Source organism: Lagopus leucura, unplaced genomic scaffold (genome assembly GCF_019238085.1).
Source record: "Lagopus leucura isolate 7727_CA_CO unplaced genomic scaffold, USGS_WTPT01 Super-Scaffold_100001, whole genome shotgun sequence".
Classification (NCBI taxonomy): Eukaryota; Metazoa; Chordata; class Aves; order Galliformes; family Phasianidae; genus Lagopus; species Lagopus leucura.
The window spans coordinates 12269490-12295681 of NW_024962262.1; the positions used below are offsets into that span (position 1 = coordinate 12269490).

The window sequence follows — 26192 nt, forward strand, 5'->3', positions numbered from 1 at the left end:
CTGGGCTCCCCAGTACACGAAGACATTAAAATTCTAGAGTACATCCAACAAAAGCCCATAAGGATGGATTCAAACATCCGACACGTGAGAGAAACAGGAGAGCTGGGACTCTTCCTTGGAGTCCACCAGCTTGGAAAATGCTCAGGGGGTTCTCATCCACCTGTTTAAATGCCTGATCATAAAATTATAGAATGGCCTGGGTTGAAAAGGACCACGATGAACATCCAAGTTTCAACCCTCCTGACAAGGGCAGGGTTGCAGACCACTAGATCCACTCTACATATCTGCACAGGATTGAGTAGAGTTGTGAGCTGGCTGCTTTAGTAATCTGTGCTTTATGTTGGTAATGCACAAGGCAGGAATTCAACATGCTTCTACAATGAACACTCCTGGCTCTCAGCTGAGTCAGCCTGATTCACAGCACACTCAAGACTATGTACATAATTTAAGAAATACAACAGGGATTTTGGATAAAAAGAAGTGTTAATTTTAACACTGATCTTAACCTCAGTCTCCTCCTTTCCTCCTTTAAAAAGCAGTAATAGCAAAAGAAAATACAAGGCTTTTAGACAAACAGGTTTATAAGATTTATTTTCCATTGCACATACATGGATTATATACAAGTTAGTAACATAAGTTACTTCTTAATTTTCTAAAAGATTGTTACAGCAAACACTCGCCATTTTAAAACATCAAGTCAGAAATCAAATCTAAAAAGGTAAATATGACAATATGTTAAAAACGAAACAAATTGCACTTAGTTAGGGAGTCAAATACAGATTTGTCTATATGCTGTAACAAACTATATAGCAGGTAATATTACAGTTAGAAGTAGCTCTTGCAGTCCATTTGTACATTAACAATTCTTTTCAATTTTACTTAAAAACTGGTGGATAATTCAAAGATTTCCTCCAAGTATTCGAGATTCATCACATGAAATGCACTAGCAACTAAGTCTTTATACAATTGCCATTCAAATATAAGAAGTACACCACACCTGGAAATAAGGAAAAAAAACTAAAACGTATTGATTTTACATGTATCATGAGATGAAAAGTATGGAAGGTGTTCAGCAGTAAAGCCCTGTCCACTACTTACATAAAAGAAGATTTAAAAAAAAAAAAATAATAATCACTGCACACAATACAAAGGGTGGGGTCATACTGTAGTTTAAGTCTCCTGTAACAGTGACCTTTCTCCTTACTGTTCACAGATGAGTGTTTCCATAGCAAATCTGTTCTCAAAATGTCGAATCTTTCTGCAATTGACAGCTTCACGCTTCTGAATGCCTGTTTGTATTAGCAGAGAACAAAGCAGGGTAAACAGAACGGAGTGATGCATATTAGAGCCACAACAGCTTTACAGCCACTCTCATTACGTGTCACTGCAAATCAGAGCTCTCTCCTCAACATCCCTCTATGAAGGAATAAATACACAGACACAACAACTCATCCTCAGAGAAAACAAAATAAAAAAATAAAGAACTCAATACGCAGCCAATGATCCCTGAAGAGGTTTGTGAACCAAACAACACCGACTTTTAGCTAAAAGGAAGCTACCAAAACCCCTCTGGTGGTTACCTGTAACCCAGATCAGTTCCCAGTCTCCCTCACCAAGTTTGTGTAAGCTCTTGTGGGGATGGGGGACAGCAAGGCAGCGAGCTGCTAGAGGCAGAAAAGTGCTAACTGAACTGGAAAGAGACCCAGTGATCACTGCCAACCTGTGCCACCATTTATTACCACAGGATCAACACGCTGAATTTCTGCTGCTAAGACCTTTCCATTTTTAAACATTGTTCTACATTGCTGGTGTTCCTTTTATATATACACAATATATTTCTTTTCCTATATTTCTTTTTCCTTCATTCTAACGATATGACTAAAGCAATTTAATTGCTTCAATGGCCACTTGCACATCACATACCATATTTAAAAAAAAAATAAAGTCTGAGTGAAAACCAAGCAATAATTTAAGGCAGTATTTAACAGCTTGTCAAAGCTCTTCCAAATCTTTACTGTTTCCCTCAGAAGTTTTCCATGAATGAGTACCAAGAACTACAATTCTCCTGTGGAGACAACTCTTACTCACATTTCACTGATATCAACAGATGATGTGGACTAATCTGCAAATGATGAAAACGTGCCCTTCTGCACCTGCACTACAACACTATGGGTTCTCTTCTTTTAAAAAGTTTTTTGCTTTTGGGAGTGGGTGAAGAAACAAGATTAAAGTAAAGCATCAATAAAACCTGAACCACAGGAAACACACCCATGCCTACACACACACACACACACACACACACACGCGAGTTCCTCGCTCACTGGGGCTTTGAGCACTTCTGCACAATAAAACAACTTATTTCCATACCTACACGGAAAATCTCAGCCACACTTCAAGCCCACAGCTGCAATAAGCAACTCCTGTTTTAACAAAGTCATTCCTTTCAATACAATCAAGCCACTTACTGAACTCGAGCAGCACTGCACTGCCAACACAAAGGGTCACACAAGGAACATTTACCTTTCATGGCTTCCTTGCGCTGCAGTTTGTAGGTTTCCTTGCCACGGCAGAGGCGGTAAATAAAGAATCCCAACTGATCCACATTTTCAATGCGATCAGTAACAATCATCTGTTCATGAATCAAGTAGGACTGAGGCAAGTATGTTCCAGCCTACAGAATAAAAATGTAACAGCTCAGACGATGAAGGGATGGCTTTTGACAAAGTACACAAGGAACACTTTGCACTGTGACTCTTTAACATGGCAGTGTGTTATTTTCTTTTTTTTTTTTAAATAAAATATATAATACTTATACAATTTTATCATAAACGTGCAAGCATGACTGCAGTATGCAAATACATAATGCTTAACTTCAAAACCTCCATTGATACATACATCCACACTCTCCTATTATGGTTAGAGCAGTCTTCAGCACAGAGACATTTTCTTCCAGGAGAACCCATCACTGCGGATCAAATCCCACAGCTGTCATACGAAGGTTTCACTGAATAAACAGATGTCAGAGGGAGATTTCCCCAACCAAGAGCTGCTGAAGCACATTCTACCTCAGCATATTCTTGCTTAAGAAACATGCCAGGTGCAGCACACTCCTGCTGCAGCCTACGAGGCTTGAACAATTTCACAATGAGGATTGTGACTTGGAGGCTAAACACAGCAAGAGTTTGTCTGGCCTTGCCAGTTACTATGAGAGCTCCCTTAGCTGTTAACAGAAGTATTAGGAAGTCTGTGACATACACCATATGATCTATGGCAATACACTGAAAAAGGAAGAGCCACCAAACATCCAAAGGCTTCCAAGACTTTTTCAGCCCCTTCCGTGTCACTTTGCCACAGTGAAATGACAGACAAGTCAGGCTTCATTACATATGGCTGAAGATGCACATACCTGTGTATTAACTGATCTCCTAATATTGCTACTGGCAAATAATCATCAACTTGTACTGAAATGTCACAAATAAGAAACTTAAGGATCTCTTAAGTAACAGTACAGAAGCACTGCTTGCTTTCTAAAAACAGAATGACTGGTTTTATTACAAAAACAAACCCATCTTCTGCAGCAAAAGATCACTGCACTTTCTATTGTCAATAAACAACTTGGAATTTCCATTACAGAAGATGACTGTTTTCCCAGCCCAAGCAACAAACACTGAAAAGAAGCTGCTTAAATGCTGCTCTCCAATAGAAAAAGAAAGGCATGCATAAAATTCACTTGAAATTATGAAATCATGTACTGTGAGCAAAGAAACCACAATAAATTTTCTTCTTTAAGCAAGAGCTTGGAAGACCTCAACTCCCAAATAGTCTGACTCATTATTTAGTGAAAAACTTGGTACATAGTAAATGGGTGCATCTTAATCCCTGGTCTCTAGAGAGCTTCAGAGGAGCATCACAGCAGCTCAGACCATCAGCAGGGTGGGCAGCCATACTGGGGGTTCTCTTGTGTTTGTGACACCTAAACCACAGGATATCCCCAGATCTACTCAGCCCTTCCTTGGGTTTATAGGAGGAGGAGCTCACTGGCAGCACAGCATTTCCTCTGCTCAGCCACTCTAGGAGCAATTCCCTGAAGCTGGGATCCAGCACAGCCACAAATGTAATCATTTTAGAGATGCCTTCTGCATGACGTACGGTTAGAAGTGGCCACTTGGCTCAACTATAGTCAACAAACAAGCATACTTGGGTTTCAGTTTTGCTCCCAAAGGAAAGGAGGCCTATCACTATTTGCATATTAAAGCAAACCGTATCAATATATAGAAATGTTATTCTTCAAGCTACAATTATGGCTTTTTAAAAGCATACCAGCCCAGAGCATCTCTATCTTCCTAAAATGCCCTCTGCACGTATTCAGAATTCATTTTAATAAAGCAACTATTTTAATTTTACATTTTTTCCTATGTTTGATCAGCGTGACTGCAGGACAACAAAGAGAATTCTGCTCACTTTATGCGTGTGCAAGACAGCTTCCCACATTTTAGCTGCAAAACATTTAGCCTGATTTTCTGAGACATCAAGTGCCCACAGCTTTCTGTTAATACAATGAGAATTAAGCAGATGTCTCATAAAATTAGGGCACTCACTTTGGGGACAACGATCAGAACAGTTTGCTTTTGCACAGATTTTCAATTAAATACACGATTCCTGGTTATCCTCTTACTTGTAAACGAAGCACATTTGATTTAGAACCAACCCAAACTAGGAAAGCAACAGATGAAAAAAGCCAAATTATCAACCCAACAAAAAGGAAGCTAAACAGCATACATGAAGTATAAAAGCAAAAAAAAAAAACAACAATGAGGTCACTGAGTTTTACAGACACCACTTCATTCTCCTAATTCATATTAGATTAGTAAGAACAGAAGACCCTGTGAGATTATCTACTTTGGCCTCCTCAATTTCACAGGCTGTTACGTTCCAGCCAGTTACTATTGCAGTGTTTCCCCGTGGGGGCACTGAGCCAGCCAGCACTGTTCAATTATCAAACCCTGCTGGGAAGCTATTAGGAGTTCCCATGACATTGCACTGAAATCTCTTGTTCCGTTATTCGGAGACTGCGGTGTCTCAGCCCTTCTGGGACTGTCGTTTTTAAGGATGCAGAAATCTTGTTCTAAAGGCCTGGTGCCTCTTTCTTCTTCCTAAGACACAGACCCAGGGATCTGGCTTTCTATTTCAACTTTCTATTTCAACAGGCTTTGCTTGTTATATCATGCAAATAAGTTGCCCAGAGGTGGTGGATGCCCCATCCCTGCAGAAACCCCCAAGGTCAGGCTGGATGGGACTGAGCATCTGGTTGAGCTGTAGGTGTCCCTGTTCACTGCAGGGGATTTGGACCAGGTGGCTTTTAAAGATCCCTTCCAACTCAAAGAAGTATGAAATCCTGATTATTCCTACAATGATCTCCCTGGAAATACAAATATCCACTGTAAGGCTGCTAGAAGCCTCAGCAACTCATTTCCAGTGCTGTTCCATCAGATGGAGGCACCTCATGCCATGAAGCACATACAGTGGCTCCAACACAACTCATCTAAGGCACATCACACTCCAAAACCATGTGAAAGTAGGGGCTGACCCTGCAGAGCTCTGCTCTGAACAGTGCCCACATTAAGTGGCTTCCCAGCACATCTACTCTAAGTGTCTCAGCTAACCAGTCTCAATCCAGCACTCACAAGCTTTATGGAAAATCTAGTCATAAAGAGTTTTATTAAAAAAAAAACCAACAGAACAACTGAAGACTCTTCTCTCAAGGGGTCCAGGTACACCACATCCGCCTAATTCTGCCAACTAAATCTATAGCATCATAGAACAAAATCAGATTTCTTTGTCTTCCTCAGAATTAATAATTCCTCTGTGATAGCAGTTAGTTAACCTCAAAGGTTAGAGCCTTTTTTCTCTCTTTGCAAAGATCTCTGGTGATGAGTTAACTTCCACAAAAGGTGAATGTTTCAGAATGTCAGGCAAAGAAAATTCTCCTTTTCCAGTCTGAAGAACAAATCATTTCAGATTTAACCATACCTTGATGTTGATGAGCAACTCCAAGAAATTTTTGGGTGGCATAACAACTGAAGTGTTCAGAGGGATTACGTAGCACTTATCCAGGCTCAGGTCAAGATAGGCAGTCAGTCTCTGGTGAGGAAATATTTATTTTTATCAACATCACCACAGCATCAGAAAAATCACATAACAATGATGTTAAGCTGCTACTGCCTCGTGTTTTTCTTCAAGATATTGTTTTGTTCTATCTCAAGTCTGTTCAACAAAGCCCAGTCTGAAGATAGGTCAATGTAGAGACAGAAGGTTCATGAGCATCTGGATCTGTTACAGGGATTTGTGCAGGGCAGCAGGCAATAAGCAGTTCAAATGCACAATAATGGAACTGCAAAGGTCTATCTAAACCATTAGCAGATGAACTACAGCATTCAGTTGCCCCTACTGCCTGCTTTTTGAAAAACCAGAGCCTTGCTCACTCATATTTTTATTTTGTTCAAGAGGAAAAGAACAAAATACAGGAGGAAAAAAACAATACAGTGTTCTAGATAACACAACAACTAAAAATCCCTTTGTTCAAAACACCGCTGAGTTGAAGCATTAATGATTGTTCATACCTGAATTATCATCTTTATAGTACCTGAGCTGTTATACTTGACATTGCTTTATTAAGAACGAAAAAAAAACAACAAAAAAAAAACCAGATAAACTCCTAGGAATTATCCTGAAGAATCCCAGAGCTCTGCTCACCACACTGCTCCGCTGCATCTGTTTTTGCTAAAGAAGACATTATCTCAAGCTGCTGAAAGCTCCAAGGCTGCAGACGTATGTAAAGCACTGAGTGCACCACGAGCCCAGCAGTCAAAATAGCACCAGGACAGCAATCCTCAGTGCACATAATCTCATTACACGGGACTGCGTGCTGTGCCCATGGCAAATGCTCCTTGCACTGACCTTTAGAGCAAAGCACCAAGGATGCATGCATAGTTAACTCTAAAACCTTAAATTAAAAAGTAAGTTTCTAATATTACATTGTTCCCATTCACTTCTCACAAGCCATTTTTGGTCTTTCCTGCTTCAAGACTTTGCTCTAACTCTTAACAGAAGCTCACTAAATATATTCAGGAATATTTTTAAATGACATAGCTTAAGCAAGCTATGTTTTTCTCCAAATCTGGTTATGAATATTTGATAGATAGCACTCTTCTTGCATGGAAAAACTTAAAACTTTGAAGTGCATGTAAAAAATAGGACACTTCCCTATTCTTTTTCAGCCCTGCTTGAAAAGTAGCAGTTCAGTGAAGTCTTCAAACGTTCACAGAAACTTTGCTTCCTGAAAGCCAGCAACAGAACATTTCGTAGCTATCACCACTCCATCAAGCTGCTACAGAAAAGGGCTTCTAATTGTTTTACAGCTCTGTCATTACTACTGAGAGCTGCAGGCCTGTCAGCGCTCCTACCAAAAATTTATTGCCAGGACTCCCCTTAAAGTTGTCTCTTACAAAAATAAAGGGAGAAACAGCTCAAAGCACTTTGCTACGCTGGTTCAGTGCCTTTAAGAAACAGGGTGGCCCACAGCGACCAAGGAAAATGGAGTTGCTAGGCTCCTCATATCTGGAAAATGAGCGCTTCCACAGTCACCTGGTTGCTCCCTTCTCTTTGTCCCACAGCTTTATAGTTCTTAAGCTGTGCTGGCAGAGCACTCTATGGGCAATGGAACATAACCCTACTGACATCACATGCAATCAGCCCTTCCAAGCTGAAGCCAGAGGCAGGAAAGCCCTTTCCACGCTTCCCTCATGACCACAGCACTTGGTTACATTCTGCTGTCATGGAGTTCACACAGTGAGAAGTACGTTCTTATTTTCTCACTCTGAGGAAAGGAAATAGCTCAAAGATCTTCCCCTTTCTAAAAACAGCAATGGTGGTTTACATGCTACCTCATGATGACTGTATAACGCCATACTTCGTATGCTTGGTTAATAACTGCTTCCAGCTTGCTGCCGATCAAAATGTTTCTACTGCCTCCACCACCCTCTGCTTTCCCCCCACCAAAATACCTCAGGAGTGCATTTATCAGGACGACTGAAGGGGAACATTTTGCAAGTTTTAAATGCTTTCTGCTTCCTCAGAAATATTCCTTACCCGATGGAAGTCGTGGACGATATCAGCAGGATCGCTATCAGCAAACTCAGGGACTGGCACACTGATAAACTCAACATCTTCCTCCTCCAGGATCTGGATGTTTTGCTCAATCGTGTGGTAGCGAGCGCTCTGAGCCTCTGCCCCAGACTCAGGTAAACTTAAGCCATCCTCAATGTATTTTATTCCACAGAAATATACACCGCCCTGCTAAAAATAGTGAACGAAAACATCAATAACCTCGTTAGAAGTTTAAGGCTAATATTCTCAAAGCACTATGGAGAAGAAAAACTTGTCAGACTAGATGAAATGTTTTTCCTTTGATTTGATTCACACGCACAGACCAAAGCAGGAGACAGCTGCTATCCACAACAGGACTATGGGTAAAGTCTCTGTTCTGCTGAACCCAGCGGGAGCCCTTCTCTCAAGTTCAAGGAAAACAGGATCCCAAAAGCAACTTCTTAAAGTGTCATCTTCTGCTTTGTTCCATTATCTGTGGCATTATTTTTAGAAAGAATATGAAATTCTTAAGCTTGTATGCATGCAAGTTATTATTATTAAATTATGATTTAACTGCAGTCAAATGCTACAACATAAGACATTGAAACTGGTCATCCAGGTCAGCTTCAGAAAGCAAATCTCACTCTGCACATGGCCTGCTTTGAGCAGAGAGTTGAACCAGGTAACTTTCATAGATTCCTACCAAGCTAAATGCTTGGTTGAAAAGGACCACAATGATCATCGAGTTTCAACCTCCCTGCTGTGTGCAGGGTCACCAACCATCAGACCAGGCTGCCCAGAGCCACATCCAGCCTGGCCCTGAATGCCTCCAGGGATGGGGCATCCACAACCTTGTATACAGCTACAAAGCTGTTTAGTTTTACCATGTTTGAGGAGTTTCCGAAGTCAGTTTCTAAAACATATTATTTTCTCCTGCCTAGTTTTTAAAGAAAAGGTAACCAAAAGAAGTGGAAAGAAGCAGTTCACATCCTTCCTTCACACCATACAAGCAGAGCGTGAAATAAGCTCCTGAGTCAGAGGAAGTCATACACCAAATTCAGCGTATGCTGCATGAAGGGAGCATATAAACAGGAGGGGGTATGGCAGTTTACAAGGGGGGATTGTAATAGCACAAGGGGGAATGGTTTTAACCTGAGACAGGGGGGATTTAGATTAGATGTTAGGAGGAAGTTTTTTCTCACAGAGGGTGATGATGCACTGGAACAGGTTGCCCAAGGAGGCTGTGGATGTGGAAGAAGAGAATTTCTACCTTGAAACTGCGCGCACTAAGCAGAGGGCTGGAAGGATTCAAATTTTGCTGATGCTCTCACCCTTCCTGACCTTGTGAATCTTGCAACCCAGCACAGCTTCTGCAGGAGGGGGGAGCATGCTCAGCCTGCTCGGGTGGCAACCCAGGGACAATTTCCCAGAAGAAGGCAATATTTCACTCGCATATCCCACGCTGCAGGTAAATGCTGCGCTTCCCTGGCAGCACTGCCTTCATGGGGCTCCTCTTGCAATGGTGCCAATTGTGAAAATACATTTTGTCAGAGGTCTAACCATGTTGGTGTGGATTGGATCTGACAGAGCGTGTTTAGTCAGGCTGACTGTGCTTCTCCCAGGTCCCCAGCAGGGCCCATTTCCATATCCATACGGAGGCCAGGAAGGAGGAGAGTCACCACAAGGCTCCAGCAAGCAGTCCCTTTCCTGTGCAGCGGCAGTTCTGCACTTGTCTAGGGAATGTGGGGTCAAACAAGAGAGATTTCAAGAAGTTAAGCCACCTTCAGTATTCAGCAACGGCTGCACATGAGAAATACTGGGTGAAAATCTGGGACACCACTGGGATTCTTATATTCAAGTCCTATATTTAGATATAATTCTTTCTCTGCAAGTAACGTTTTGAGAAGTGCTGCTCCTTTCATTTGCCAACCTTGTTCCTCTGCTGACAGAACAGACCTTTAGAAAACCTGAAATTTTAGGAAGATAAAAAGGGGACCAGAAAGGTTATTTGGTTAAGTCAGGCGCTCCTCTTCTAAACGAGACACAAGGGAAGAAAACACACAATCCTCCTATAACAAGATGTACTTGACTTACCTGGAATGCGAAGTATTTGTACAGATAGGCACCACCCAGGATCACTCCTGCCAGCATGAAGGCCAGCCCGAAGCACATACACCAGCACCAGGCCCTCCTCTGCCCTGCAGGCACCACCACATCCTCCGGCTCCTGCAATGCATCAAGCAGAGACCTTCAACACAGCGTTCCCAAGACACCCAGCACAGCAGATAGCTCGGGCCCAGCGAGCCCAAACACTGCATCCATCAGAAAGGACATCAGCACTTTATCAGAAATGTTTGAAAATGTTCTTTGTGTTTGTTGTAAGCAGACCTATTTCAGTTGAGGTCTAAGATAACTCGTACTAACCGTCGCTTTTCGGACTAAATCAGCAGAGATAAGGAAAAAAAACATCTCCCAAAGTACTTCACAATACACAGTGAGCTGTTTTAGGGACTGCAGACAGAAGTATCTGTTGCCAGACAATCTCAATGTTAACAACAGCACAGTGAGGAAGATGGTTCAGAAGGGTCAGATTTTTTTTAGCTTGGTATATGCAATTTGAGTGAACCTCAAGAACCAACAAAAGATCAAACGCAGTAAGAAGAGCAAAACACATCCTTTCTCGTGTTGTTCCATCAGGAAGAGACTATACCACCTCTAGGCTGGAAAAACAAGAATGATGGTTTAAGAGTCCTACTTCGGGAAGCTCTGTGCTGAAGGCAGCGCTGGCCATGCACTGCTGTCTGCTGTGCGTGTTACACTGAAGGAATGACAGGATGTTTCCTCTCTGGGGCGCTAGTTTGCATAACCATGCAGTTCCCAAAGGCATCCTAAGCAATAAACTGCTGCTTGCAAAATCTTTCCTCTATCAGCCACATCACAATGCTTTTCCTCCCCCAAATGCTTGCATAACTCTCATCAAAAACAAAACAAAAGTAAATAAAAAAAAAACCCACCACCTTGATACCTCCATACATTTTTTGAGTTACCCTCGCCTCAGCCTCGATAATCCTGAGAAAATACTAGAATTCCAGGGAATACAAAGCAATTCACCACCTCTCTGCAGACAGGAAATACAGGATGGCGTGATCACAGCACGATGAGCAGGGTGAAGTCAAAAACAAAATTCAAAAAATCCAAACAAGGAGAGAAAGAACAGGAGGGAAGCACTTGAAAAAGGTGTCGATGGCTACGATAGACAGCGAATGTTCTGGCCGTGGCTCGTTGCAGAATTTTCTAATTAGGACCATTTCCCAAGGGAAGCTGTTGGTGCAGCCCCAGGCTGCCCTGTTCCACTTAGGAAGGAGCTCCTCTCATCTGGCCGCAGCCACCAGGCAAGAGCGACACCGAAGAAGAGGCGCTCCCTATAAAAGCTGGGGAGAAGCCAGCACTCCCCAACATGACTCACCCCAACCATCTCCAGTGGGACAAGCAGTTTTCTGGAGGTACTTATTTCTTGTCACTGATTACAGGGGGAGATTCCTGGTTAACGAGCGAGGTTCCTAAGTCACATACAGCTAAAATTAGAGGATGTGAAACCCACTTTTACAGTACACTACAATTATCTTTCATATAGAAGTGGCAACGCAGCTCCTTTGCCAGGCAACAGTTGCCAAAACCTGGTTCGGAAACATTTAGAGTCAGACTCTGAAGATATCCCACAGATTATGCTTTATGTTACCTTGTCGAGTCCCACAGTAAATCAGATTGTGAAATCTCCATCTCATTCTTTGGAGGTTTTCATGACTCAACAAGACAGAGACGTGGCTGACCTTGCTTTGACAGCCACCCTGTTTTAAGGGCTGGACCAGAAGACCTCTCCAGAGGTCTTCCAAGCAACATCTCTGTGATTCATTACAAGGCAGAGGGAGAGTGGCTGGAGAATGGCTGCCACATCTGAAAGAGTAAACAGAGCAAAAAGACAGCTAACAACTTCACGAAGTCTTCATGTTTCTAATTAGTTTGGGAATTCAGTACAAAACATCACAGGATTACCAGCTGCGTGGATTTGAACCTGGCTGCTTGCAAAGACTGAGAATAGAATGCAATATCCTTGGTAAGCTAATTAACTTTCAGGTCAGGCTAAGATTCACCACGGATTCCTCTATATATCAACTCAATCATGAATCTAAACCAGATAAAAAAGGATTTTTATGTTGCCCTGAATTATTAGGTAACTATTTCCCTGGATATTTCAATGCAAGAAGGACACCTGATTGAAACATTTTAAAATAGCTGTCATTTACACTTTTAATGTGAAAAAACACACAGCGAACTGGCTCTGGGATATAATGCCACAAAATTCCCTAGTGAAGAACATAAAGATTATCTTTATTCTTTCCCTGAGGTTTTACTTCATTTTTTTTCCTCCCTCCAAGCAGAATTGCCCACTTGTGGAATAATCGCCTCTTCTGTTCTTCTATAGTTTTGTAAGCTCTGAAAGATTTACAAAATACACATCTGGGAAATGGTGCAGAAGGGAGATTACTGCACAAACACTTACTTGGAAATGTGGATTAATGTCAAATTAAGTTTGTTTGGGCCCTAAAAATGATCAGAAAAAGGAAAGTAACTTTTACCAGACTAAGAGGAACGTGAAGGATAGGTTTATCAGAATTCCACTCTATATAATTTTTCTTTTATATACAAGATGACAGATGCAACCAATAGTTTAATAGAACTCGATTATCTACCGGCAGCTGAATTCTATCACTGTTATTATTTGATGCACCTCTAATGGTAGGGCATTACCATCGTTTGCATTTGTAGTTGCCTACTGCTTTGCTTTGTCCACAGCCAGCCAAAACCAACATCCACACTACAGAGTCACAGCACAGTTCAACCTCTTGCTCAGGACAGAGGAAGGATTGCACCTTAGAACAGTAAAACCACAAGCATTAGGCAAGAGCAAAGATATCTGACGGTGAAGAAGCACACAGAACTCATCTTCTGAATTTGAGAACTAAGCACACCACCAAGCAGTTTAAAACCACTTGATATTAAAACTTTATAAATAGCCTACCGAGGCTAAATCATACTCGTATTAGTAGCCATCCTGTGGCTAAACTTCTGTACTGTTGCTGTGGCACCTTAGTTTTGGCTGATGTGCCCCCCAAGATGAGAATAACTCATCCCTCACCACATAACTGACCACTTGTACTGGGAGAAATGAATGCATGACAGATGCCTACCTACCTTCCAGGCAGCTCATTTTGGGAAGGAAAGAACAACCCAGAATTGGATCCGCACCAGCAGGGACAGCACTGATGCAGTGCCTCTTCCCTGCACGTAGGGCTGCTCTGTGCCCAGCACTGCCAGCTTCTGAAGCCACAGCACAATGCAGGAGTGCGGCCTCACTGGATGATTTTTCTCTGGGTCAGCTTTTCACTGCATCAAAAGCATCACGAATATGAAGCAAAGACTGACCTCTAATGATACACCTCTACACTATGGTGAACAGCAATTAATTACTGCCGTTCTGGCCCTCTTCTTCCCATTCTCCTGCATCATCTGTGCCCTGTGAATTTCCAGATCCACACTGGATCCTCAACCTGAGGGTGATGCCACAGAACTAAAGTTGTCTGAAGGAAGAATTGAATACAAGCCCCAAAACAGCTTGTTTCCCTTGATGAACTGATGGGTCTCACAGGCAAACATTTGATTAGTCTATTTCCAATGACAAGATACGAAAGAGAAGCATCTCTCTGCCTCCAGAACACCAAACCCTACAGCATTAAAATGAAGCAGCTCAGAACTCCCCAGTCTGAACAGTTTCAAGCTCCGCAGGAACAATTTTCTTGTAGATACCAGACAGAACTGAATAGTTCTGATTTTCTTGAGACGTCAAGATGCTGGCAGAAGTCCCTTAGCTCTGCCTTCTTCCCACAATGCAGTTATCTGATGCTGCAGCTTTCAGCAAGGACTCCTCCATCAAGTAACCGCAGCAGCCAGTGCACAGCTGCAGCCGTCTTGTTACTGGGTCTGTAAAACACTGCCGAGCAGCAAATGACACCACAAACTACTTAGAGAAGAGCCTCTCAATTCAAGAGAGAGCTTCACATACTTACAGTCAGCATCAACAGTCCTAGAGTGGATTGAAAGGAAAGAAAACAAATAATAACCCCTACATCTGCAAATATTAGCAACTACTCAAGGCTACTGGCCACATATCTTCTTGCTTTTTTCAGTTCCATTTTCATTTTGCTATTTTTCTTTTTTTTTTTTTTTTTTAATCCTCCTTTAAATAAAATACTGAATTTCAGAGGGACCAAATTAATGTCTAGGGTAGCATCACAGAACTCTGCTTAGAAACTCCAATACTGAGCTGCAAATGTGTATAATTAGACTTGGTAATTATTTAGATTTTCCCCCTTGTGGCTCTCCATACATAACTGACTATAATTGCTTTAAAATTATGAAAGTAAAGCAGTCTAGAAACTGACTAGGCCAAAATAAAATGGGTGAGAAGATTATTGGGCATTGCTCCTTTGCATAAATTAAGGACAGCAATTATACGATTAAAAATTTTCATATGAACCCATTAACTAAGAATCCTCCTAAACCAGACGTGATGGATGCACTTGGATATGCTGGGGGGAGCCTGGAATGTGGCGTGACCATTGCACACTTAATGTACAAGGTAATGGCTGATACTCAGAAACAGTGCCAAAAAGAGAAATAAACAGCTCTGGGAGAAAAGCCTTTCAAAATCACCACAGTCTCTGACACAGAGAAAGCAGATGCTGAGTATTACTGTGTATTATAAATATTACTAGAAGTGTCTGTAGCTGAATACACAGTCCATAATTATACATCTGAGAATAACATCTAACCCATATTTTATATAAATACGTACACATACATACATGGATACACACACACATATATTTGTGTGGGTAGAACTGTCTGGAAGCTGTTCTGAGCTGTTTTCTGAGTGCCAGCTTGCTCACACAGATGGACAGAACACAGTGGGACAGACTCAGCAAATATTGACCAAGTGTGGTTTTAATAGTGGAACGGGGAGAAAGGAAACCAATGATAACTCCCTACAAGAGTGTCAGTGAGGAAAGCTAAAAATCCTTGCAATAAAATACCAGCCCAGCGGCTACAGAGAGTGGATTTTCTTGATCAAGTGTGCCTGCTCTGACTTGCAGATCTGACATCTGTAGAAAAGCCTCCCAAAAGACAGTCAATATAAAATGACCTTAATTTAGAAAGAACTCTGCATTCCTTCCATGGTATTCCTGCCTGAAGACTGCTCAAAGCCTGGTATTCTATTTATTGCTTGCTGCAGATGGGAAATTAAGGAAGGCTTTTGCAAGGCTCCTCACTCAGCTAGCAGATGCTGCAGAACTGGAAGGCTGTCAATACTCTCAAGGAGCAACTTTACACTTCCTAATAAAATTAAATTGAAATTTTAAGTACAATGATCTTTTAACTTGCTAGCTGGGAAAACAGACGCTGTACACAATTGATGCTCCTGCTTGTCACAAGGAGTGATGTATTCTTTTGACTCACTGCCTGCTCCTCTGGCAAGGTGGACAGGGACTTGACCCTCTGGCCAAAGGCTCAATGACTAAGGAACTGCTTGAAACACGCATCTTAATTCTGCTATCACTTGCCACCATCACAGAGCTGGAATAGCCAAGCAGACTAATCAAGTAGAATTATTATCTACTAGGCTGCTTAGCAATATTAACCTCTGCCCGTATTTCCAGTATCTTCTATAAGAAAAAAACAAAAACATTCTACCAATGTTGTGCATTAACAAACGCAGCAGTGTCGAGAAGATATATTCCAAGCTCAAAAGTCAAAGGTTCTTTTTATATGAGCCAAACACCACCTTTCACCAAGTAACAGGGGTGTTTGCCCATAAACTGAGCCATCTCAAATGAATCATTCCATGGTTCAAACGTCACATCCATGATGGCATAAAACATTACGGATATGGTTTAATAGCTTGTGGTGGTAATGGTGATGGGAGGACGGTCGGACGAGATGATCTTGTAGGTCCTTTCCAACCTTGTGGTTCTATTATTCTATTAATACAAGCAGCCAGCTCAAGACCATCTAACAAAGGGAAGGAATGCTGAGATCAGTTCTAGCGGACAGGAAATACACTGCATATACCTGCAAAGACACAGGCAAAGGGAGAGCAAAAACAAAAGAGAGAACAGGGAAGCAGGAAATAAAATTAGAGAGAAAGATGGTGGAGCAGACAGAGTTCGATGTCTGCAAGAAGTCAGGGAGAGAACTATAACTGCAAAGTGAATACAAAGGGCATGGATCGGCTGTTCACCAGAGCTAAGTGATAGAGAGACAATACAAAATGCACCTTAGAAGAGTATACCTGCATCTCTTAACTGACATGAGTAATTCTGATTTACCTAAACACTGCCTTCAACCCCACAGATTACAGAACTTAATAGCAGCCAGCAATTAAAGAGGATGGGAAAAGACTTTCAGAAGAAGAAGTCTCTCACTAGTCTGCTTCTTTAATTAAACTCAGCAATAGTGTTAAGTGTGGTTATTTTTACTGTTAGCTTTGGTCCTACGTGGTCTAGAAAGTGAGGAGGAAAAACTGCTTGAGTAGCCAAGGGAAGAACTTTCTCCAAGTGATTCTCCTGCACTACTTTTGGCTATATTCTTATCCCACAGTCTACAGCAATCGTACACACATTTCACATCTATTTCCCCAAATTGGTCCTTTTGTCTCTTTTCCGTTCCAAGATCCTCCAATTCCCCTCTCTCAACACCAAAAACAGCAGTTTCAAGTCTTCCTATAATTTCTTTCATGACACTGTATTTTACACCCTCCGAAGGTAGCGTTTGTGGTCTCTACCACACACAGAGCACTAACAGACCTACCTTCCCTTCCCTTCCCTCCCTTCATCACTGCTCTACAAGATGCGCCACTCAATGTCAGCGTCCTTACCTGCTTGACCAGATGGGCTGGGCTGTGTGACACCCTGCCACACTAAGCTGTACCACCAACGCCTCTTGTTCTTTACTCAGGGCCAAGGACTGTCCCTCCTTTCACTTTCTATTCAGCAATTAGTACAGCTGGATACCAATACCACCCTGTCTTCTCTCTAAACACTAGGAGCTCTTCTGTGCTGTGCAGTGATGGAGCACTGGCACAGGCTGCCCAGAGGCTGTGGGTCTCCTTCTTGGACATCCCCCAGAGCCACCTGGCACATTGAATTCAAAACACTGAGTTCTTGTGCCAGTGACAGCCAGAGGTCTGCAACTGCCACTGTAGTGAATACAGGATTTTTTTTTTTACTAACTAGTGCAGAGGTGTAAGAAGCCAGTCTTTTATATATAGGTAAGCTCATAAATGAGCAAATAACTTCTTATAAAACGATGAGAATTTGTTCTGCATTCCCTATTCATTCTTCACAAGCATTCTAAGAAAAGAGAAGCGTTTTGGTTTAAGCTTGCACGGCAGGCCAAACATGCAGAAGAAAGCTTCTGCAGACATCTGGCAAGAAGCGCCCAAGGGCTGTTTATTCTGCTGAAACCCCAAACCTAAGAGGTTACACAGCACACTCTTCAGAATGCCTTTTGCTTTCAGAAATCACTACCTCCTTTAAGGACACAGCATGCCAAACATTACATTTCTATAAACTGTCCAATTTGGAAAAATGGTTTGTTTTCACACATTGCCAAAATTAACTTGTCTCCCCACTCACATTCTCTGACTTAAAACTGACCCGTGTTCTACCACATTTATTGAAAGTACACTAAAATAAAACTTCAAAATGCAGTATTCCTCTCCCTTATCCTGAATTAGCATCCGTGCTCAAAACCAGGAACTCAGAAGGCTCCTATTCCATTTAAAATAGATCAATACTAAATTATCTTTTTGACCTTGGATGTTCCAGTTCCTGTCTCTTCCTTATCCTGCTCACTTCTTATCGCTGAATATTTCTCCACATTTTCCTCTGACTGCCTGAATCTCAGGCATCAGTATGACAGAACGCTGTGTGGATTTAACCTAGATTTCTCTCAAGACTACTTTCCCAAATGGTGATGGCTCTTTCACCCAAGAGATCTCATTAGCACGCACATACGCACCACTGAGCTTCAGAATTTAATAACTCTATTCCCAGTTCAGCCACAGATGGCATGTCATCTTGAGCAAGTTACGAACATTACATCTCAGTTTCTCCCTGAATTACAATTCACCACAACAGAATCACTCAGGTTAGAAGAGACCACACGAGGTCTCCACACCGAAGCGGGTGGACACCAAACTCTGACCGGGTCGCTCAGGACTCTCATCCCATCAGGTTCTGACAGCCTGCAAGGCCTGACTCCACAGCTTCTGTGGGGAACCGGCTCAGTGCGCAGTTCTCAAGCGAAGGATGTATTTGTGCCCTCCCAGTTTAGTGCACAGCCACTGCTCTGCACCTCACTGCCCAGCTCTCATCTCCTCAGCCACCTCCACAAAGGCCTTGCATAGCAGCCACTGCTCACACGGCAAGCAAACCAGACCCTGGCCATCACAACAGCCCCAGTGGGGATTTGACAATGTATTTTTAACGTTTGGATGAGAAAGCTCTCAGCCTCCAGTACTGTCAGCACCTCATGCCCTGCCCTGCACCAGCCTGGTGGGAGCCCTTGGTGTCCCCAGCCAGCATGTCGCAGCCCGCCATGATGGAGGGGCCAGGCCTCAGCTTTTGCTCTTCCCAGACCTCAAGTCTTGTGCTGCTCAGTCCCCAGCCTGCTGAGGTCCCTCTGTACAGCAGCTCTGTCCTCAAACATATCTGGCTAATATACACATTCTGGAATTAAGATATGCAATATTCGTACAGCAAGCTGAGCTCCTGGGGCAGAAAGCATTCCACTGGTACACACAGAATAGGAGAATCACTGAGGTTGGAAAAGAGCACCAAGTCCCACCATCAGCCCACCTCCACCCACCGTGCCCAATGACCCTCAGTGCCACATCCATGCTGTTCTACAACACCTCCAAGGATGACAACTCCACCACCTCCCTAGGCAGAAAACACTTCCTTATGGCACTTCACGGTATCAACACAAAAGAGCTTACCTTGAAAGCCTTAAATTTAATTGTGCTCTTTCTAGAAGAAACTATTCTAACAATCTAACAGAGCTCGCTTCAATTAAACTATTCGAAGGTGGAAGCAGAGAGAGAAACTCCAGCACTCAGTGCCTCACTGGTTCACACCTTACAGAGACACACTGGCAGGAATCAAAATGCCACACCAGACAGAAAGGACTCGCTGCAACCATAAGCCTTGCACGCAAAACCCCACTGCTCTGTGTGGCAGCCTCAGGAAGGCACACTCCATCCCATTTCACCAAGGGACTGCACTTCCACAAGCACAGCCACACAGGTTTTCTATGTAGGCTGTATCTTCCACATCAAATAAGTTTGCCTTTATGATTCAGCAGCCCTGTGATTAAATCTGTGCACAGGCCTCAGAGATCCACCCCGCAGATCACTACCACCCCAGCTGTGATCCCCCAACGTCTGTTCTCTCCACAGCCATTCCACCGCCTCATTCCGCCCTCAGAACAGCAGAAAGCCTCCACCAAAAGCAAGATTTTGAATCTCTGGGGGAAAGGAATCACAAACTACCTGAGAATTTATATGCAGGGAACTCTACTCCTCAAATACGTGAGCTTTATTTTCATGTATATATAAATATTACAGACATTACATATATAATTCATAAAAAATATATTTGCATACACGCTCAAAGATGCTATTTGGAAAGCATCACCTTGTTTTTTGTTTGGTTTTTTTTCAAGACTTCCATAACAACAGTTAAGCAAGTACTACTTTGCCTGGCTTTCCATCATAAGTGTTTAGGGCTGCTATGGCACACAGGAGGCTTGCTTGTGGATGCAGCATGGAGCTGAAATGTCTCCGCATTCGCTGTGGCCAAAGCCTAGGCCACGTGATGTCTGCTGCAAAACCACTGCTGATTTTATTGAGAGCTCAATCTTATTAATTCCCTCACTCCTTTGGTTTACCACATCTGTAAAATTAGGACAGATATCTGAGTTTTATAAATTAGCATGCTTTTCATCCGTAGATTCAAAGTAATTTCCACTGAGGATAAAAAGCAGTACATAAATAGTAAGAAAATGAATGTTGTATTATTCATATAGACTGGGAGACTAAAAGCAGATAATGCTAACCTTCGTCAATCACTGTGTAAGTGGGAGGAAAGACCAAAAAAAACAAAGGAATCTATGCAACAGTAAACACAACACACCACTACTTATCCCAGTGGTAATTCTTATGCTTGAAATAAGTCATAATGTTATTGAAAAAAAAGTCATAATGTTACTGGAAGCATGGAATAAAGGACATTTTAAATGATTAAGACTTGAAAAATGCAAGACTTGCCTTCAAAGAGATTCCCTGAGAGTCAGAGAGAATTATTTTCTTGTATATAAGTTATTCTGAGTCTGTAGCTATTGGCTACTGAACTGAAAAATGTATAATGCCAACAAATATTCAATGCAGAAAAGTTAACTCAACACATGATTGGATCTAAGTATGCTCACCACTCTTAGAAAAGCCTTGCCACCCAAATGGCCATTAGCATACATCAAAATTCAATAAATTACTTGTAGGAAAAAAAAAGAAAACGCTAGGCAAAGAAAATCAATTTATTTGAGTCTATAAAAAACAAATGTTAAATTACATTGCGACTGTAGATAACTCATCAAAATACTTAACATGGGAACTATACACACACATTATACATTTAAAGTAAACTTCCATTGGAATGGACACTCATACACTGGAATGGGCATTCATATCTTGGAATGGACACTCATAAAGGAAGGAGTCGAAGCCTACAGGACATCTCCATGGAAAAGATCTGACAATCTATATAGCAAAAGCAATATAGAACCACGTAAAGTACCTTTATCATCTCCATTTCATCAGGCTTGTGCTGAATGTCAAAAGCTGTAACCATAGGCATGGACTCAACTCCATATTGCTAATTGTATTTTGTATTGTGATACAATTGCATATTGCTAAGTGATACAAACAACTGACTGAGGAGTTATCACAAAGGTCTGGCAGAAGACATCCCATTTCCAATATTAAATAGTGTTCTTTGTGAAACACCTTTATTTCCAAACCAAGTTTGATTTTCAGGTTGGGAAGCAACGAGAAACAAAAGGACACAGGAGACACCATCAGCCAAAAGACGCATTTTCTTCAGAAGAGCCCCTCACAAACAGCCCCAGCCACAACTCTGGTTTACGTAAATTCAGTTTCCTTAAATTTAAGCTTGCAGGTGACTGCAAAACCAAATCAGTGCCAGAATTTTGGGTGGCAGCGTGCCTGGCACTGGAAGGTTCACTGCTGAGGTTTGCTGGCTTCTCCTTAATACCCCACCAAAGGTAGGCAGGAAAAGGGGAGGGAAAGAATTCAGTTTGCTAGAATTTTTTTTTCACTTCTCATTCTCTTTTAAGTAATCATGTCTTAATCCACAATGCTCTAACAGATTGCAGAAAATGGTTCATTTTATGACCCAGTTGCACTAGAGAAGATACAGGAAAACAAAGACTGCTCTTTCTTTATAGGTCTACATAAAATTTAGTTGGAGAAAGACTGCCAAGGTTGTAGGAAAGCTTCTCCAACAACAAAGAAAAGACCAACATACACACAACCAAACAACCACCTACAGACACGCTGCAGACTGGGAAAACTTGTTTACTATTTGTAAGTGTGTATACTAATATATAGCACGTATGTTATACTCTATATGTGTTTTTATACATTAACACAGTGTAGCCAACTACGAAGCTAACACCCTTATTTTGGAATTGTTTAAAGCCACTTATGCGCTTTGTGGGCTTTTCTATCTGGAATAATGGTGCTCATTAGTGGCTCAGGTATTTCCCAGGTGGGCCCTCTTATTCAGCATTAAAAGTGCCCATTTCAGTGTGCTTTAGTAAACATTAAGCTACACCGAAAAATGAAAGATTGCTCCTCAGAAGGAATAAAGGCTGCTGCTTTTGAAATGCTTTTGGGCATGCTGCAAGATGCCTGAAGATTTCAGCTATGCTCTGAACCATCTCCAAAGATCTACTGTAAAGAAAAACACAAAAACGCCATGCATGGTGTTCTAAACTGAGCCCAAGAACAACAGCGTAGAAGGTGGAACTAAACGACCTCAGTCTTTTCCAACTTTAACGATTCTATCACTGTCTCAAGGAGAGTAGGAACCAGTGCCTCCAGTAGATACGGAGCCACTTCCACAACAGCAATGAGCAATTTATGTGGAGGAAACACTTTTGATTTTTTTAAACTCCTTTTGCAATGCATAAGGTCACTGCCTTCTGCTAAAGCTTTCTTTGGAGCTGTTGTTCCCAGGATACAACATCTACTCTACTCACACCCTCCTCTCCAGACTTTCCTGGTCACATTTCCTATCAGTGACTGCATCAGAAATTACTGGGCAAGTTTTGGACAGGTCAGATCATCTCTATTCCACATCCATCAATATATATTGGCTGCAAACATCCATTAACACCTCCTAGGAAGATTACCTACTTCAGAGCAATCTTGAAATGGCAGAGCTGCAGTCTTCATGACACTGCACTGGGAAAAGCAGCAAAACAAGACTACCGAGGACTAGCCCAAAAGATAATGCCATGAATCCTCACCTTCCAGGCATGTGAAAATATTTGGCTCTGTTCAGAGTATCAGCTGGTTTACAGAGACATTTTGCTCAAATCTCTGCAAGTTCTCAACAGCAAAATTCTGAGCGCACAGTTCTGCAGATCCGCCTCGATTTTTTAATTTCCTTCCATTTACTTCAGAGCAAAATGCCTCCCTAGGACCTTCCTTGTAACATTTTATGAAGATTCTGTTAAACTTGGGCATTTTTCACATTCGCTCTTGTGACCCAGGCATATTTATCATCCTACAGAAACCAAAGAGAGGAAAACTAATTTCTAAAAGGTGGCTTTTTAGAGACGTGACCTTTTTCCAATCTACCAGCATTGGCTCTTCTATATCCATTCCCACAGTGCCTTCCAACTTCACTTGAAGCTAAGCATCTTCCAGCAATGAAGTGATACAAATAATGCATTCGTCAGATGTGGTTTACTTTTCCCTTTCTGAGGAAGAACTGCAGATGCAGTAGGAGTGCCTTGCAGAGGGGAGAAAAGATTGTTTCTAGTCTATTTATATTAAATACAGCAAAGTTCAAAGCGAGCATCTCACATTCATTTCAGTGTTGTTAAACCTGCAAGGGTTGCATTGCCTTTTCTATTAAAACTACAGTACAGTGCTCGACTCTGCTTTTATTTTTCCTTTAAAACACACAAACAAACAAGCAAGCTTATTTGAGGGAATTTTGCATATTGTGTAGGTCTGCAGTTCTGCTAAGAAAAGATGGAAATATGTCAAGGAGAACGTCAAAGGCTTGATGTCCCTTAAGAGCATTCATTTGCTTTTGGAATTCTCATCTGCAGAGAGCATCCGTTCCTAGCATGCTATTTTAGGACTGTTTTTAAGCCTTGCACAGGCATGTTCATCCCCTGATAACAGCGCAAGCCTCCAAAGAACTTACAAGCAGCTACTGGGAAAATCAGACCACCTTTTGACCTGGTTAGTAAGCGCTTGCAGTTCTCATTTCTGGGCAAGGAAAGCAGTAATGAGAACCGAGCAGAATTAAGGCAAGATCCTTTGCCTTTCTTCAGCTGAAACAATCTACAGCTCCGCATTAAGGAAGTCGTAGTCAAATAGCAAGCTTCCGTCAGGATCTGGACAGGGTCAGGAGCGTTGGCTCCCCAGCGTACCATCAGCCAGCTGTGTTTTGTCTGTGCAGCAGTTGGAACAACAACCCGAATTGGTAGGCTATCTATCTGGAAACAAAATCATCCGGGGCAGATCTGAATTTCAAGTTCATAGGAAAAAAACCCTTCAATTTTTAGAAACTTGTCATCTTTGTCTCACACGCCACCCAGCATCAGACTGACTGCCAAATCCAAGGTCTGGACAGAGCTCCACAGCTCAAGCTGGGAAAATCCATTACCTCCTCCAGGAAGGCTTTCCTGCTCACCGCAATGAAGCGCACAGATCGCCTTAATTAGGGATTCCTCTTAATTGCAGGGAATCTCAGTAAGCACACTGTCTCTTGTGACACACTGCTGCTTACCATCCTAAGGACTTGACTTTTTGGTCTGACTTCTCTAAATGCAGGATAAAAGTTTAATTAACCATCTGCTGCACCCAGGAAGATCACAGAATCATAGAACAGCCTGGGCTCGTGCAGGGTGGCCATCCACTAGACCAAGCTGACCAAGATGCTCCTATAGGGCATGTTGCGATCCCCTTTGGCTTTGAAATGACACGGAATTCTGCAGGCAAAAAGCTTGGCCCCAGGAGAACCATGGCACTGAGGGACATGGTTATCAGGCATAGTGGCTATCCACAAAAGCGTTCTGAATCCCATGCAAACAGCGAGGCTCACAGCTGGCCGTGCACCAAGTTTTCATTCCCTTTCCAAAGACCTCAGAGCAAATTACACTACACCTAATTAAAAACCGGCTTTGCTTAGGGGAGCAACGAAAAGCTCAACCCTCGAACATGGATATTCCGTGCACTTCTGCACTTGCAAAGCTGGAGCAGCGGGCGCAGCGCGGCTCTTTGTTGCGGACCGGCCACGGGCTTCGGGGGCAACCCAGGTTCACCCCTCCGCCAGCGGGGACGAGGCGGCGCTCGGAGGCGGAGCGCCCACCGCCCGGCGGGCAGCAGGCAGCGCTGGGGCCGCTCCTCCCCGCGATGCGGCACGGAGCGCAGCCCCTCGCAGGTCGGGACGGCACAAAGGGAGAACGAGAAGGCGTTAAAAGGCAGCCCGGAGGCGGCCCGAGCGCTGTTGGGTTTTCAAAGAATAATTAAAAAAAAAAAAAGAAATAAAAGAAAGAAAAGAATAAAAAAATAACAAAACAAAACACACCACCGCTGCCACCCCAAAGCGCGGAGGAGCGGAGCTTTAAAGCTCGCTCTGCTGTCAGCCATTTTAAAAGCGTGAACGCAGGGGGAGCGCGGAGCAGCGCACCGCCGTGCGGCTCTCCCTCCCGCCCCGTCCGCGCGTTATGGCTGCGAGGGGGTTTTAAAAAGAAAAGAAATAAATAAAAACCAAACCACCAAAAAACAACCAGTGAGACGGCTCCGGCGTGCGGCCGCGTCCCGGAGGCACCTCGCCCGAGCGGGGAGCCGGGCACGGCGCTGCCCCGGGGCTGCCGGCCCCCCCGCCGCTCCGTGCCCGCCGCCCTCACCTTGGCGTCCGGCGGCAGAATCAGCACCTGGCTGTTCTCCTCCTCCTTCTTGGCCGCCTCCTTCTGCGCCAAAGCGGAGTTGAACGACACCTTCACCATGGCGGCTGCGGCACTGGGAGGCAGGCAGGAGGAAAAGGAGCGCGGCGCCGAGAGCTGCCTGCTGCCCCGACACCCCCGACCCGCGACTGCCGCCCCGGCCCTCCGTCAGGCGGCGGCGCAGGACGAGGAGCGGAGAGGCGGGGCGCGGGAAGAGCTCCGCCCTGCACGGCGCCGTGTGGGGGTTGAGCGGCGCTCCCGGCGGGGCGGCCTCGCCCACCGCAGCTCCGGGCTCCCACCCGGTCATCTGGGACCGAAAAAATGGCTGTGGGGGAGAACTACGTCAACCTGGTTCATCCCGTCGTCCTGAAGTGTTTTCACTGAAAGGGCCGCGGATAATGTAAGGAACTTTTATTTTCTCTGGTAAAGGTATAAAATCCACCAAGCAAACGCGGTCGTGGTACGTGGTCCCAGCGTAAAGCTGCTGATCGCACAGCTCGTACTCCACGCTGCACGTTGCTTCAGGTATTCCAGGAATTCAATCCAGCCGCCTTAAAATGCAGGAGAGGTTGACTGAATCGTTTGCAGGTAATTTCACAGAAGCATAGAAAAGGTGCTGCTGCACGGTGGATGAAACACAGAACCTGCCCTTGGCCCTTCCC

General features: G+C 43.3%; 1 protein-coding gene across 2 annotated transcripts; it reads right to left on the reverse strand.

The window, feature by feature from the left end:
• Positions 1 to 563: 563 nt before the first annotated feature.
• On the reverse strand, positions 564 to 25700 carry ITM2B (integral membrane protein 2B). Of its 2 annotated transcripts, none has more exons than XM_042867168.1 (6): positions 25495 to 25700; positions 10240 to 10371; positions 8149 to 8352; positions 6031 to 6141; positions 2521 to 2671; positions 564 to 1289 (listed from the first exon to the last, which is right to left on the reverse strand). In XM_042867168.1, exons 1-6 carry the CDS (start codon positions 25591 to 25593, stop codon positions 1201 to 1203), a joined length of 786 nt encoding a protein of 261 aa, XP_042723102.1. In that variant the 5' UTR covers positions 25594 to 25700; the 3' UTR covers positions 564 to 1200. The 2 variants fall into 2 exon arrangements, with proteins under 2 accessions (XP_042723102.1, XP_042723101.1); XM_042867167.1 differs by having other exon boundaries at positions 8149 to 8355; positions 25495 to 25699.
• Positions 25701 to 26192: the final 492 nt, after the last annotated feature.